The sequence below is a fragment of the Peromyscus leucopus genome, chromosome 2 (genome assembly GCF_004664715.2).
Source record: "Peromyscus leucopus breed LL Stock chromosome 2, UCI_PerLeu_2.1, whole genome shotgun sequence".
NCBI classification, from domain to species: Eukaryota; Metazoa; Chordata; class Mammalia; order Rodentia; family Cricetidae; genus Peromyscus; species Peromyscus leucopus.
Genome location: NC_051064.1, coordinates 102945815 through 102962343, shown reverse-complemented (window position 1 = coordinate 102962343; position 16529 = coordinate 102945815). Strand labels below are relative to the sequence as shown.

At 46.7% G+C, this 16529-nt stretch overlaps 1 protein-coding gene across 1 annotated transcript in view; it reads right to left on the bottom strand.

Annotated features, from left to right (window-relative positions):
- Positions 1-10199, bottom strand: part of Pgm1 (phosphoglucomutase 1) — a 62711-nt gene extending 52512 nt beyond the window's left edge. Inside the window, exon 1 of the mRNA XM_028870247.2 lies at positions 9841-10199. Within this exon, the coding sequence (XP_028726080.1) occupies positions 9841-10086 (246 nt within the window). The 5' untranslated portion in view covers positions 10087-10199. The remainder of the gene's footprint in view (positions 1-9840) is intronic.
- Positions 10200-16529: the final 6330 nt, after the last annotated feature.

Genomic DNA, 16529 nt, shown 5'->3' with positions numbered 1-16529 from the left:
TGTTGTAGATGGCCTTATACACCTGATGTCATGGGTGTTGGTATTCCCCAAAATTGTTCTATTCGGGGTCCTCTTGTAGACGCACACACATCATCTGTACATCAAAACTCTGGAAGCCCATTAATGCTGCCTAATTCAGTGTCCTCAAGATTTAATAGGATATTATCACAACCCCTGGAACTCCTTTCTCTGAAATACACTCACTTTTGTTGGTTATCTGACTTTTCTATTGTTAAGAGACAGCATCCCACTTTACAGCCCATGCTGCCCTTGAACTTACAGGCCTCCTGCCTTAGTCTCCTGACTGCTGAGATTACAGGCGTGTGCTGCCATGCCCCAGGAGATACACTTATTTATAGAAAAGATCAACTGTATGAAATATCAGAAGACCAAAGTCCCAGTTCCAATGGGCTTTGGAACCCCACCAAAGAGGCTGGACAAGTGAACCACGTTTCATCATCATAGTTCATCTTTTAAGAAATGCACTGGGGACGGCCTTCTCCAGATCTAGACTGGTGAGTGTAGTTCTTGCTCATCAAGAAAACTTCTCTTTGCAACAGATGGAGACCATTACAGAAAAACACAACCAAACCAAATGCAGAGCTGCTTAGCTCATTCCCAATGGATATATCTTCAACTTAACTCCGATACCTAAGGCTCAGAGATCATGGCAGAAGGGGGAAGGAGATATTGTTAGAGCCAGAGGTTCAGGGAGTTTGCTGTGAGATTGTGTCCCCCTAGAAATGTCTGAAGCTACACCCAAAAGTCTCACCAATATGGCTGCCTAAATGTGAGCTGAACAAGGACAACACTGGGCATGCTAAAGTGGATGGGGGAAGCTCACCAGGACTCAACCCTACACAAAGAACTAAGGAATGTTCACGGGGAGAAACAGTCCTCCCCAGGGGAGAGCACACCAACTGGTTATCCGACAACAATGGTCAGTCCTGAACACAAACATACAAGTAACGTTGTTCAGGCTGAGCTGGTTGCATCTATGTATTTAGGAATCTATATGCATGCGTGTAACAGCAACTCATGAAGAAAGTGGCCATGGATTTGAGAGAAAGAAGAGTGGTGTGGAAGGGCTTGGAGGGAGGAAAGGGAAGGGAGAGATGATGTAATTACATTGTAATCTCAAAAAAATAAAAGAAAGGAAGACACTGGAGCACCGATTATGCTAATCCATCTTCTGTTACTATCATGAAATGCCTAAACTAATTATAATACAAAGAGAAGAGACTGAGTGAGCATGCAGGTTTGAAGTTCGACAGTCAGAGCAAGTTCTCACCACCATTCAGACCAGTTCACAGGGCTGCCCTTCTGCACTGCCTAGTTTTCTGTCTCTTAATACAAGCTAAAGGCATCTGAGAGGAGAGAACCTAAATTAATAAAATGCTTCCTTCCATGAGACTAAGCTATAGTCTTATGGCCTGTAGGGCATTTTCTTAATTAGTGATCGGTGGAGGAGGAGCTAGCCCACTGTGGGTAGTATCACCTGTGGGGTGGTGGTCCTGGGTTCTATAAGAAAGCAGACTGAGTGTCTTAGTTAGGGTTTCCATTGCTGTGAAGAGATAACATGACCACGGCAACATTTAATTGTGGTGGCTCACTTACAGTTCGGAGGTTTAGTCCATTATCATCAAGGCAGGAAGCAAGGCAGCGAGCAGGCAGACATGGTGCTAGAGAAGTAGCTGAGAGTTCTTACATCTTGACTTGCAGTCAACAGGAAGTGGCCTGTCTCAGTGGGCGTGGCTTGAGCATATGCTATGAGACCTCAAAGCCCACCTCAACAGTGACACACTTCCTCCAACAAGGCCACACCTACCCCAACTAGGCCACACCTCCTAATAGTGCTACTCCCTTTGAGGGCCATTTTCTTTCAAACCATCACATCAAGCAAGCCATGGGGAAGAGGCCAGTAAGCAGCACTCCGCCATGGCCTCTGTGTGAGCTCTTGCCTCCAGGTTCCTGCCCTGTTGAATTCCTTCCTTGATTTCCTTCCATGAACAGTGCTGTGGAAGTGTAAGACAAATAAATGCTTTTCTCTCTAAATTGCTTTAGTCAGGGTGTTTCATCACAGCAAAAATAAATAACTCTAACACAGAAACTGGTACCAGGATCATGGGTATGTCATGACAGGCATGACCGTGTGATTTTAGGACTGTGGAAGGACTTTGGAACTTTGAACTTAAAAAGCCACTGAATGTTTGGTGAGTTTTTCTGTTGGAGCTTGGAAGATAAAAGTGTTGAGAAATGCAGGCCATGGAGGTCTGCTTGTGACATTCCAGGGGGAAGTCTGAAAGTCACTTACAAACTCTATCGGGGCTGTTGCATATTTTGAATTAAGAATCTGTGGTTCTGGTCAGCTAGTGCTGAAGACTCAGATGTGGCTCTGAGTGACAAGATACCAGAACCTTTGCTTTGGTTGGACAATTAATGTTGGCCAGCCGCAACTGAGGAATTGATGGTGATTAAGAAGAGACCAGAATCACTGAGGAGAAATCTTCTAGAAGTGGTTCCTCAGGGTCAACACACAAAAGCAGTGTTCGAGAGATGGCCTAAGTTGTACTTCGTGCTGGCAGCCAAACTTGGTCATGTGTAAGAGTCACCCAGGTGGTACTAGTTTTGAAGGCATGAAGGGGTCATCGAGAGCACCTGAGGCTTGGCCCTGGGAGAGACCGGGATGATAAAGATGCAGCCTCAGTAGCAGGTGAAGTCCCAGGACTAAAGGTGTCATGCAGAGAAGTCAAGGCTTGGCACCGTAAAGAGAGTCCAGGAGAGGCCATTAGATAAAGTGCAGGCCAGTTGTAGTAGGAGACACTGACGTCATGGGGTGACCACCAAGGAGAGCTGCAGGCATGAAACAGAGTCCACCTCATGGGGTGACCACCAAGGAGAGCTGCAGGAATGAAGTAGAGCCCACCTCAACCTAGAAGACAAGCTGTGTGTGCGGCATCAGGGGACAGAGCAGTGATGCTAGCTCTTTGGAAGGGTCCACAAGATCTGAAGTGGACCCCAGACAATGGACATTGAGTCCATTTACAGCTGGAGTTTGGTTTTGCTTTGTTCAGACTAGGACTGTACCCCAGTCCTTCTCTCTTGGGATACGAAAGTTAAACTTACTTTGATTTTACAGAAGCCAACAGCTGGGAGACTTAGAACTTTTAGAGAGATATTGGAATTTTATAGAGACTTGGAATTAAAAAGAGACTTTGGATTTTAAAAAGACTTTGAATTTTTATAAGGCCTGAATTTTAAAGTGTTTGGATTTGTAAAGACTGTTGGGTTTTTCAAGTTTGTAAAATGTTTTATGTTGTGATGTTGATATTAATGTGTAATCCTGGGGATAAACAAGAAAGGAAAGGTTGTGGCTTAACAATGATGTGTTTGTGTGTCAAGCTGACAAGGGGTCAGTTGTGCTACATAGTTTTACGTAAAACTAACACAAGCTAGAGTCATCTGAGGGAGCAAACCTTGAGTGAGAAATTGCCTCCATGAGACTGGGCTATAGACAAACCTACAGGGCATTTCTTAATTAGAGATTGATGGAGGAGGGCCCAGCCCATTGTAGGTGGGTACACCCCTGGGCTAGTGGTCCTGGGAACTATAAGAAAGCAGTTGAGCAAGCCATGGGGAGCAGCAAGCCAGTAAGCAGCTCTCCTCCATGGCCTCTGCCTGAGCCCCTGCCTGCAGGTTCCAGCCCTGAGCTCCCCAACTATGAACTCAGCTCTGAAGTCACCTGAGTGGCTAGCTATGGCTGGGCATATGACCAAGTATTCCAGGGAATTGGGGGAGAATGGATGGGGTAGTTCCAATTTGCCTGCTTCGCTTTCTTGCCCATGTGGCCGGGCCTGCCCTGCAGAGCGCCCTGTCTGTGTGTATGAGAGCTGAAACTCGGTCCCTCTACTAGAAAGGAAAAAAAGTGAAGCTCAAATTCCCCTCCCCACAAGCTTCACAACCAGGGACGACCGACTCTTTAGCACCCTACCGAAAAACGCACTACACGGAACTGCAGTGTCTCCATCCTGTTCTCTTAAGGGCTCATTTATTTTTTCTAAAGTCATGTTTTCTAACAGGGACTCCTTGTGCCGTCCTTCTTCCCCTATGATGGCATATGAGCCAGACATTGTCACAGTCTCATCATATTTTTCTAGAACTTTCCACCAATGTGTTTTGTTGTTATCAGTTTGTAGGACCCCCAAACGGTTGAGCAGACAAAAGGTTTCCTACTGTGAGTCCACTGGAGAACAAACCTGTTGGGTATTTCATCTGCTGATCACACCATTACCGTCCCAGGGCAAATTTGCAATACAGAGATGCTCATGACTGTGAAATTCACGACACCCTGCCCTCTCATACGAGGAATTATAGTCTACCACTTAGTTGGGAGTGAAATTTAATGTTAAATGATTAAATGTGTCTAGCCTTTACATATAATCCCCCTTTCCCTGGGGGTCTCTTGACAAACACCTGCCTGGCTCACTGTTAAGCTTATGCAGAGCTCTGCTCCATTGAGGCTGACCAGGGAGGCTTCCCCAACTTCCACACCAAGAGCTGCAGTCTCTAAAATGTTCTCTCCTTTACCAACTTGTATTTTTTTTTCAAAGGATCTATCTTCACGTGACACTTATATTTCCCTGAAGTAGAGCCCTGGGGCTCTGTGAGATCAGACACACTTCTAGTCACTGCTGTGGCCCTAGAATGAAAAACAGCACATAGCAGGAGCCAATAAATACTTATCAAATTAGTCACTCATCCTAACACAATGTCACTCTTCCCTATCTAATTTTGATTCCATATTTTAAAAAAACACAAAAAATTTACTCTTAAGCAGGGAGAATGCTTTCCTCTTTTGCCTTTTTAGTTTATAGTGTTTGTCTGCATGTACGTATACTGGCACCATTTGAGTTCCTGGTGTCCACAGAGGCCAGAAGAGGGCATCACATCCTTTAGAACTGCCGTTGTGTGGGTGCTACAAATCCGGGTCCTCTTCAAGAGCAACAGCGTTCTTAACCGCCGAGCCGTCTCTCCAGCCTCCTTTTTAATCTTCCATACTCCAGCAATAGATCTGATTAAGGAAGCAAAGACTATCCATTTTTTTTTTTTTTAGGAAGAACATTTGTGAAACTGAGAAATTCTCAAACAACTTAATTCAGAGTCTTATGTGAGCAGGGGTAAGATACGGCTCAGTGGTACAGTGCTGGACTAACAGGGCTGAGGCCCTGAGACCTATGCCCAGCACTGAAGGATAAAAACCACAAAGATGAGTTGTGACTAAGCATCAATCTCTAACAGCGACTCCTCCCTACCCTTCCTGCTACCCTCTTCTCCTGAGAGGCGGGTGCACATCCTCTGCTCGCAGGCTGCAGCCTCGGTTCAACACTAAGGAAATGGCTTGGCTGGTAAAAACGCCACTCTGCAAGCATCAGGACCCGGGTTCAATCTGCAGCCGCTCCCTATAAAGATGCCAGGTGGGTATCTTGTAATCCTAGTGCTGGGAAGTGGTGGCAGACACAGGTAGAACCCTGGGGCTCCCTGGCCAGCCAACCTGGCTGGCCTGGCAAGCTCCAGGGCAAACAGAGAACCTATGTCAGAAAACAGGGTGGATGGTTGATGTACCTGAAGAACACCCGAGGTTGCCCTCTGATCTCCACATGCATGTATACACATGTGCCCAGACAAAGGAACACACTCACTCACACATGCACCCATGCACAGATACAGTTCAGGCTCACTTATTTCAAATCCAGAATGTTCTCTTTTTTTAATTCTGCTTTTTTTTTTTTTTCTATGTGTATGCATCACTAATGTTCTACCTCTCCCAAAAGCCAAGGTATCCTAAGTGGAAAACGATATTATCTTCTTCAGCCTGGCATTTAATGCTGACTCAAAAACAGAAAGTCTGAAGAGAGGAATTATTCAAAAGTTGCTGATAATTAAGAATTTTTGAAGCAGGACGTTATTAAACTTTTTAAACAGGTGGTGTATCAAAAAGTGACTCAAAAGGGCTCCCTGCTAAGTCAGTCCTGCCCCAAAGATACAGCACCACTTCTGGGGCTTGCTGGCCAGCCAGCCTAGCTTACTTGGAGAATTCCAGGCCGGTGAGGGACCCCTATCTCAAGCGGGGAAAATACAGTGAATGAAGAGCGGCGTTCTGGTCTCCATACACATGTGCATATACACACAGGTGCACCTGTCCACACATGTGCACCCACCCACATACACACAGGCCAAAACAGGCATTTGTCCCAAATGGGGGGCAGGAGGGTCTCAAAGCCTGGGTGGCCTGACCTGTGACTGGAAGAGCCTGCACTCTGGTCAGTGGATTTCAGGCCCATTGGTACAGGCTGCTCCTGTCACTGAAAGGGACCACTGCTCAGTGTAAAGGTTCTTAACCCAGCCTGTTTCAACAGCTCCTTCCTGAGAAAGCACATTGTGGACAATACATTCATTTTCTTGTTTTTGCTTTGTATGTGATACTGTGCTTGCAACGTTGTCTACATTGGTGATTCACAATTCAAGGCAACCAGACAAGGAGTCACCAAATACTACCTTTGGCCCAGGTACTGTAGGCGCAGTCTGAATTTTCTAATCACCAAGTTCCACACCCATGGGTCCTATCAATCAAGGACTGACAATATTCAGAAAGAACAAAAGTAATGCAAAGGAGTAATAAAATATAATACAGAGGCCAGTGAAATAGCTTAGTAGGTAAGAGCATTTGCTGTTAAGCTTGAGTACCTAAGTTCAAGTCCCAGTTGTTCCCACCTCCACATGCTTGCTGTGACACACACAAACACACACACACACACACACACACACACACACACAGAGTTGTCCTCACTTCCACATGCTTGCTGTGACACACACACACACACGCACACACACACATTAAAAATGAATGTAAGACATATAAAAACACCTACATTGTATCTCACTCAGCACAGTATCTATGCTGTATTTGGTTTTATGATGTAGAGATGATTTAAGGTAAATGCATGAATTACAAGCAAGTACCATCTCATCTTATAAAGGGACTTTGTGACAAACAAGAACCTCACTATACAATAATAAATTCGAGAGACTAGTGATAGTGAAGTGGTTTTTATTACACCATTCTGCACACAGAGATGCCAACATCGAGAAGAGGCCAAAAGGGCTGGTGTGCTGATTTGGTGCAAGTCAGCGGTTTCTAAAGTCCCTGATCATGAGGAATTCCTGCCCTCTTTTTCCCACAGGCTGGTACTCCAGAGAGGTACCATCTCCATAGTCTTCTAGCATGGCTGCCTTCCCAAATTCCCCATCCTACCGGTTCAGAATGCAAAGCCTCATCTAGTGAATATTCGGGGCTTGAGACTACTACCTTTTCTGATCATGGACTCAGTCAAGTGGCAGACTGCCTGCAACACCCCAGCTCTCCAGAGTCTTCAGACAAGCAGGGGCCAGCTGCCAGCTAGCAGAGAGAGGCCTAGTGCCCCCTGCTTCTCTGTGAGTCTATGATGAGCTCTAACGGCTCCTCATACTGAAAATGGATCATAACAATTTACTTCTTAAAGACATAATCTTTTATAGGATTTGGTAAGTGAAGGGGTCCTGGACCAATACTCCTGAGCATGCCTAGGGAAGACTTATAGGTAAAATACAGTCCTATCTCAAGCTTTCTCTCCAGTGGGGACATATGAACGGCAGACATAATTTCACTGGAATTGGATTAATCTATTCTAGCGGTATCTACGGGAAAGGGGCCATTGCTTTTTGAAGATGCGATCTGCACTGCATCACACCAGAAGAGTTACACATGTACACCCCTGGTGAGTAGAGGTACTTAATGAAGTCAGAGCTGCAAGCTGAGAGCAAAAACCTAGGGAACCGCTAGGGTCTAAGTATGGCAGACAGTCGGTGACAAACTTTTGGAGCAGAGTCAGCAAAGTGCTCAGGGCGAGGAATGGGACTGTTGAATGCAAAAATAGCCAATGCCAAATGCAGGGGAAAGGTGAAGGCCTGCCTACAGCGGTGCTGCCCAGAAGGAGCAGCCGGAGGCTCGAGCAGCTGAGAGGGAGCATTTCAGCGGAGAGACGGAAGCAAGCGGCTGAGTGGACAGGGGGTGAGAACCAGTGGACACAGAAAGTTTGGCTGAAGAGAGAAGAGCAACAGGCCAGCGGGTACAAGGTGACGACGTTTAAGAACTGGTTTTGTCTTCGCTGATTCTTTCCTTCCCACCCCACAGTGCTCCCAAAGGGACAGATATCCACTTGAACCCTAAAACCCCCACTATACAGAAAGCTAAGCACAGGGCTCATGTCTGCGCACCTCCCTCTCCCCAGCTCATTCTCTGTGCAGGGCACAGGCCAGGGAACTACTGAAGGAAGAACTTATGAGCACAGGTGGGAAGAAGAGGGCTTCCGCATTCCGCACATAGCTACTGAGGGTTCTCTCTCCCCTCATGGAAAGTTGTGGTGGTCTGAAAACTCGGGGACAGAGAAAAGGAAACCCTGACTTCTTTCACTGTGCTTCTAAATGTCTGACCCCTCCAGGAAAGTCGACAGAGCTCAGTTTAGATCTTGACAACAGGGAAAAGGAGGTCCTAAAATTTAATTGATTCTCAGAAGCCACTCAAGTTCTTGGGACTGGTAGGTCTGTGCCAGATTCAATGCTCCCGCTAAGTTCTGGTAAATTCTTTAACCTGCCCAGGCTTCAGTACTCTCATTGGTGACTTGAAAGTACCCATAATAGCATCTTCCTTATAGGGCTCCAAGAGGATCCTTGAGACACACCAGTGAAGTGTTTGTCATGGTGCTTGGCAAGACAGCTTAAAATATGTTAATTAAAAAAACAAAGTACGGCTGGGCGGTGGTGGCGCACGCCTTTAATCCCAGCACTCGGGAGGCAGAGCCAGGCGGATCTCTGTGAGTTCGAGGCCAGCCTGGACTACCAAGTGAGTTCCAGGAAAAGGCGCAAAGCTACACAGAGAAACCCTGTCTCGAAAAACCAAAAAAAAAAAAAAAGTACTGCTAAAATGAATAAATGTAACTGCTGATGGGAATGAACACCAGAGGAGCTGAGTATAAGTCAAACATACAAAGAAAACATGTTCCCAAAGCGCCTTAGAAAATATCTTATGGAAACAACCAATTCCACCTTTGCAAATCCACATTTTTGTTCATCAGATTTACAGAAAAAAAAAAATTTTAAGCTTCACCTCTCTAGTGGACTTTCCCAATTAAGACAGTTAACCTCCCTTAACCGAGGGTGGGGGTGGGCGGAACCGGGGGCGTTGCATTGCATTAATTTCCTGGCCTGTCAGGACAGCTTGCATAAGAGAGCCCTTGGGTATATTGTTTCTGTTTTAATGAAAATTCAGCTCCAGCCCCCTTAGTGGAACCGGTCCAGTGAACTACCCAGCAGAGACTGCACTTTTCAAAAGCCTGCACCCAGGCAGCAGGCCGAGCAGGGGCAGAAGCGCCTTCCCCAAGCCAACAAGAGGGGGTGGGGAGGTAGGGGATAGGGGGGAGGCTTGGCACCTGCCCACCCAGAGCGCTGGCCAGACACTCCAGGGGGTAAGCCCTCGGATCGCCCGCCCTTCCAGCGCCAGGCCGGAGCCAGCGGGAGGCGCCCCAGTCCCAGACCAGAATAGCAGGGCGCCGAGGAGGGTCTGCACCGCGACGGGCTCACCTTTCCCCGCAGAGCCACTGAGAAACTTGGGGGCCGGGGAGGCGGGGTAATGCCAAGGTCAAGGGAGCGTGCGCGGGGCGGGGACGGGACAGAGGCGCGCACGGAAGCGTGGGCCGGAGGAGCCCGCACGTCGCGCACGCCCGGCCCGGCCCGCTCGTCCCTTACCCCGTTGGCGGCGGCGATGCGGACGATAAGCTGGATGGCCTCGGTCATGTAGAAGCGGCCGTCCCCGCCCACCACCAGCGTGGCCTCCTGCCTCAGCGCCGGCTCCACGGTGGAGATGATGCTCTGGATGAAATTCTCCGCGTAGTTGGCGTTGCTCTGGAACACTTTCACCCGCTTCCGCAACCCGCTCGTACCAGGCTTCTGGTCCGGGTACGCCTGCGTCTTCACCGTCGCGATCTTCACCATGGTGGCGGTGAGCTGCCGAGCGACCGTGACTACGGCGGCGTCTGCAGTTGGGGCTGCTGCAGGCGAGGGCGCAGGGTCCGCTGGGCCCTCCTCCTGGAAGCGACCGCCCAGGGCCCGCCCACGTCGCCAAAGTCCGGCAGCCTGGGAAGGGGGACAGGTCACGGGGTCGAGAGGGGCGGAGTCTCCCTGACGGACACCTGAGCCAATAGTCTATATAAAGAAACTAGCTCTTTAATTGAGGGGCAGAGCTTAGTGTAAGGACAGGTCATAGAGCAAGGACGGGGAGTTCAATGCTATTCCCCGTGATTGGGCTAGAGTACCACGTATGGAAACTCTAGAAGCCAGTCTGCAGGACAGAAATGCCATCCGACTTTTTTTTTTTTTTTTCCTGCAAGGGCAGAATCAATGCCAAAGTTAAATTAGACTTTCTGCTTTGTACGTGTTTGCTATGGACTAGTTTATCACTACTTTATTAGTGATAGTGGGTATCCAAAGAACTGGTTTGTTGTGTATAGTGGCTAAATCTTTCAAAAGTAGGAGTTTTATCTTTCCCTGCTTATGCTTCCAAAACTGAAATTCTAATAATGAAATCCTTCTTCACAACGAGGAAGTTCAACTCAGATTGGGTCTTAAAAAACCAGGCTCTGACCAAGATTTACCTGCCAGTCATCCCTCGGGTTTGATAACTAGGAAACGGAAACTTCCGGGCAGCCTAGATAATCACTGGTATAGACATAAGGTGTCCTGTGATTACTGTGACAACAACCCAGTGCTGGTGAGAACAGCAAGGACTGAAGCAGCCAAGAAGGATTTGGTTCTTCAGTAGGAATCTTTCCTTGTGGCTTCAGCAGCTCGTTAGGTTTGTAGAGAGTCTCTGCTTGACAAATGTGTCATTTTGGTGTACGGAGGGAAAAAAAAAAAAACTTCAGAAAGTTAACATCTGTGAGTGTCCATCTTACACAAGCATGAAACTTTTCATAAAGGATTTCTGCAAGAATTAGTGAGGCTGTGGTAATGAGTGTGGCTACTTTCTTATGCACATGTGCACACCATGGATGCACAGACCTATTCAGACCTTTGAAATGATCCCAGCCCCAGCTCATTACCGTCCATTCCCTTATAATCCGTTGCTAAGCGTCATCGGACTGTACCTAAAACATATTAGACCTAAAATTACCAGCTCTCCTTCCTCAGTTCCAGGACTAGAGCATACTGTTAACCCATAAGTTATATTCATACTTTCATAGTGGATAATAGGTGTGTCTTGATCGAGCAGGGAGGTTGGCTGACCCATGTGAGTTCTGCCCCAGACAAATGTTGATATATGATATACATATATATATACATATATGTATGGATATAAAGTAAATGTACATATAGCATAGCTTGATATAATCACTGTCAATAAGTTTCTTTGGCAAAAATGTGGAAACTAAATCCTAGACTGCTGATCATAATTTCTAATACTTTCCTAAGAGTTCACAGTTTATAGTCACATGTTTTTTGTAAATTGTGTGAACAAACTCATTAAATAGATGAAAAAAATTGAGGGTGGAATAGTGAATATGATTGAGATTACCTGACCCAAAGATGAAAATAGAGCATAAAATCCACCAAGTCTTAGGAATATCTGCTTTAGAATCACATAGTTTGCATTAGCGCTTTTGCCATGGTACTAACACAAAGTACTCAACAAGTGGTGTAGTAGTGTAGAGTGGTGGGTTCAAACTCAGACCCCATGCCCTTCATGTGTTCTTCACTTTCTGTGGAAGTAATGATGAAGCCTTTCACTTAGAATGACTCTGTACCCAATCAGGTTGGGTGGGGAGAGAGAGTGTGTACTGAAAGAGACTACTGGAAGGTGGGAGGTGGGATTGTATGGGGGGGAGGTCAGGGTCAGGTAGAAACCTGGACACCTGGCATGCAAGGGAACCTTCGAAGAATCCACAAGGATGACCGCCGCAGCTAAGATCCCTAGCAATATAGCAATAGCGGATACATAGAGCATGAACAGGCCATCTCTTGTGACCAGACAAGACCTCAAGTGGACCGAGTGGGGAAGCAACCCAGCCACAGAACCTTCAGCCTAGTCTGCTGTCATCAGAGAGGCTTCATCCACCAACTGATGGAAACAGATGCAGAGTCACAGCCAAGCATTAGGCAGAGCTTGGGGAACCCTGCAGAAGAGGTGGAAGGATTGTAGGAGCCACAGGGTCAAGGACACCACCAGAAAACCCACAGAACCAACTAATCTGGGCTCATAGGGGCTCACAGAGCTTGAACTAACAACCAGGGAGGCTGCATGGGACTCACCTAGGCCCTCTACATATATGTTACAGATGTGTAGCTTGGTCCTCTGTAGCTAGAGTTTTCCACCTTGCCCACAGTCAGGACAAATCTTTGTCACCCGCCAGTCCCACAGCCGCTCAGACCCAACCAAGTAAACACAGAGACTTATATTGCTTACAAACTGTATGGCCGTGGCAGGCTTCTTGCTAACTGTGCTTATAGCTTAAATTAGTCCATTTCCATAAATCTATACCTTGCCACGTGGCTGGTGGCTTACCGGCATCTTCACATGCTGCTGGTCATGGCGGCGGCTGCAGTGTCTCTCCGCCTCAGCCTTCCGCTTCCCAGAATTCTCCTCTCTCCTTGTCCCACCTACTTCCTGCCTGGCCACTGGCCAACCAGTGTTTTATTTATTGACCAATCAGAGCAATTTGACATACAGACCCAACGTGACAAGAATCCATTAAAAACTGCTTGGCTTGGCTGCAGGTCCGCTTTCCCGCAAGGGCGGCAGGCGGCCTGCGGCGGCGGCGGCGGCGGCGGCGGCACGCGGCGGCCGGCGGCGATCGGCTTCTTAGTCCGAGCAGCGGCTTTAGTTCTGCTTGACCTCAGGCTGGACTATCGGTGAGCTGCTTGCTTAAATCCTGCTTGCTTAAAGCCGGTGCTACAAACAACTCAGAGTTGCCCTGCCGAACAGGGCCCTGCCTGTAAAGCCAACGCACGTGGTCGGAGCTTAAGGAAGCCAGACCCAAGCCTTGACTCGGCACAAGAGGGAACACGTGGCTGGTGGCTTAATGTGCCACTTCACATGCTGCTGGTCATGGCGGCGGCTGCAGTGTCTCTCCGCCTCAGCCTTCCGCTTCCCAGAATTCTCCTCTCTCCTTGTCCCACCTACTTCCTGCCTGGCCACTGGCCAACCAGTGTTTTATTTATTGACCAATCAGAGCAATTTGACATACAGACCGTCCCACAGCAGTCCTCTTGTGGGACTCCTAACAGTGGGACTAGGGGCTGTCTCTGACTCTTACTGGCCTTTGGGACCCTTCTCTTTATACTGGGTCGGTCACCTTGCTCAGCCTTAATACATTGGGAGGTCTTAGTCTTACTGCAACTTGATATGCCATGTTTTGCTGATACTCATGGGAGATCTGCCCTTTCCTAAATAAAAACAGAGGCGTGTGGTGATATTTTATTTGTATGTTAATAAATAAAGCTTGCCTGGAGATCAGGGGGAAAAGGCCAGCCATTTTAAGTAAACAAGAAGTCAGGCAGCACACTCCCTTAATCCCTTAGCTGGTAGGGTCTGTGTGTGTGTTCAAGGCTACATAGGGAACAGAGCCAAGCATGGTGACACACGCATTTAATCCCAATACCAACCATAGAGAACTGGAGGTCTGTGCAGACAGACAGACAGACAGTGGCAGAGCTGTGTAGGAAGAGGAAGTGAGGTAGCTAGGCTAAGATAGCCAATGAGAGGGCAGAACAGCAAGACAATAAAGGCATGGGTAGACAGAAGGAACTCACATTTGGAAGCTGCAGAGTTGGTGAGGTAAGGTTGGCCGGTGGCTTTCCCTATTTCCTGGTCTAAGGCTTTCACCCCAATATTTGGCTCTGTGTTTTTTATTTAATAAGACCATTTTAGAAATTCGTCTACAGAGGAGGAGTGGATTGGGGTGGGGTGGGGCACCAGATTGGGAGTTGGGAAGGGACTAGGAGGAGGAGGAGGAGGGGAAACTGCAACTGGGATATAAAATAAATAATTTTTTTAAAAAAGGATGGCTCAGTACTTCTCTTACAAGAAAATGCAACAGTTAGCTTCAACTGCATAACAAATTGGTCTAAAACTTAATGGCTTCACAGAACCTCCATTCTCAGTCATGTTGTGGATTAACTGGTAGTTATTTATGTAATCCCTCTGTATTATTTTCTAATGCTGTATAACAAAGTACCACATACACAGCGATTGAAAACACCCATTTATTTTCTCAAAATTCTATAGGTCAGAAGTCTGACAGATTTGGCTGTGTTCCACATTCAGCATATGAACAAAGATTAAAATCATGGCCAGGCCAGCTCTTATCTGGAGGCAGAGTGTTGAAGGTAAATAAAAGTAGACGCCACAATTTAGCTACTCAAAGTCCAATGACCCGCAGCCAATTAGCCCAAACGGCACTCACTCTGATTACCCTCTACTACTAGCTCCAGTCATAAACAGCCCGGAATATCCTTGTCATCATGACTCAACAAAACCTACCAACTCCAGGCAGCTTACAGAGCTCTGCTTGATGTAGAAGGAATGTTAATGTAGAACACACTATGGAGAGGGGCATATGCTTGATTGTTGGGTAAAAGGTTCAAGCCCACTTCTGGGTTTGAAAACTGACCCAAACCCACCAATCCCTGAGCATGAAATCGCACCCCTTAGTTGAGGCACTGTAGACAGCTGCTGACAGGAGGGTCAGTTTTCTTCTAGGATAGCTCTGATAGGTTGCCCACACCCAAGTGGCCAGCCCAGCACACATGTACATGTAACTAACTGGCCTGGAGGAAGGAAAGAAGCCCTGGCATGGGAAGGGCCGTGCAGACAGAAAGGAGACGATCCTTGGCAGTGTGGACCAAGAAGCAAGTGGGCTGATTATGTGCTTACACAGACATTGGCCATCAGCACCTAGATATTACTCCATGCTTTGACATCCAAGCTAATAGTATTGAATCATAGTTCACGGAAACACAGACTAAGTGAACAAAAATAGGTATAAAGGTAAACTCTGAAGATAAGCATGGTGGTGCAGGCCTGTAAGCAATGCACTTAAGAGATTGAGGCAGAAGGATAACATGTGTGGGGCTTGTATGAGTTATAGAGTGAGTCTGAGGCCAGCCTAGGCTACATAGAGACCCTACCAAAATATTTAAAACATGGAAAAAATTCCATTTTCTGAGAGATTTGTATCACTCATAGAAACCTGAATCTCTGCTTCTCAAACATAATGGAGTTTGTAAACATTAAATTATAGAGAAAGACATCTTTCTGTATCTATTGTGGTTAGCAGTATACTACTTTCTCATCCATTTTCTGATTCATATTTTGTCATTTGATATTTTTTATTCCAATAAAATCTAAGATGTAAGTGACTGCTGTGGATATTGCTCTGTATAAATAAAATGCTGATTGGCCAGTAGCCAGGCAGGAAGTATAGGCAGGACAAGGAGAGAAGAGAATTCTGGGAACAGGAAGGCTGAGTCGGACAGCTGCTGCCAGCCGCTGCCATGAGAAGATGTTAAGATACCGGTAAGCCACAAGCCACCTGGCAACTTATACTTTAATAGAAATGGGTTGATTTAAGAACAGTTAGCAAGAAGCCTGCCACGGCCATACAGTTTGTAAGTAATATAAGTCTCTGTGTGTTTACTCGGTTGGGTCTGAGCCTGTGGGACTGGCGGGTGAGAGTGATTTGTCCTGACTGTGGGCCCAGCAGGACTGGAGAAAACTTCAGCTACAAGTGACAAAAAAAACTTTTAACTCAGAATTACTTATAGTATGGCCCTAAATACAATAAGTTTAAAAATAAAATTGTATATAAATTAGTTTACTTGAGTATTTTTTAAGATAAGATCTGAGGACTTTTTAAAATTTATATATACTTTTAAAAGTTTTAAATATAATTACATTACCCCCCCCCTTCCCTCCAAACCCATCCATGTACTCTCTCCAAATCTCTCTGAAATTTATGGCCTCTGTTATTGTTACATATATGTATACATGCTGAGCCATTTAGTGCTGCTTGTATGTGTATGATTTCAGGGCTAACCACATGTAATTGGAAAACCAACTGGGGAACTTGTAAGCATTACAGTTGATAGAAAGGTATCCTGGGAGCCAGGAGCCAAAGAATACCACAAAGTCACACAGCACAATGAACCTCACACAATGTATTTATTGGGAGGGGAAAAAACCAGGAGGCTGGCTGCCTGTGCTCAGATAAGAAACAGCAGAGAACCGGAGGCAGAGCTTATATAGTTTCTTGGGGGAGGGGGTGGGACTTTCCAGTGTAAAGTTTCCAGGGTGGAGATTGGTGGGATTTCATAGCCAGAGATTGGGCTTTTTGCTCTGTAGGGGGCGGGGGCAGCTGGGCCCAGCAGTTAGTGCAGTTAGA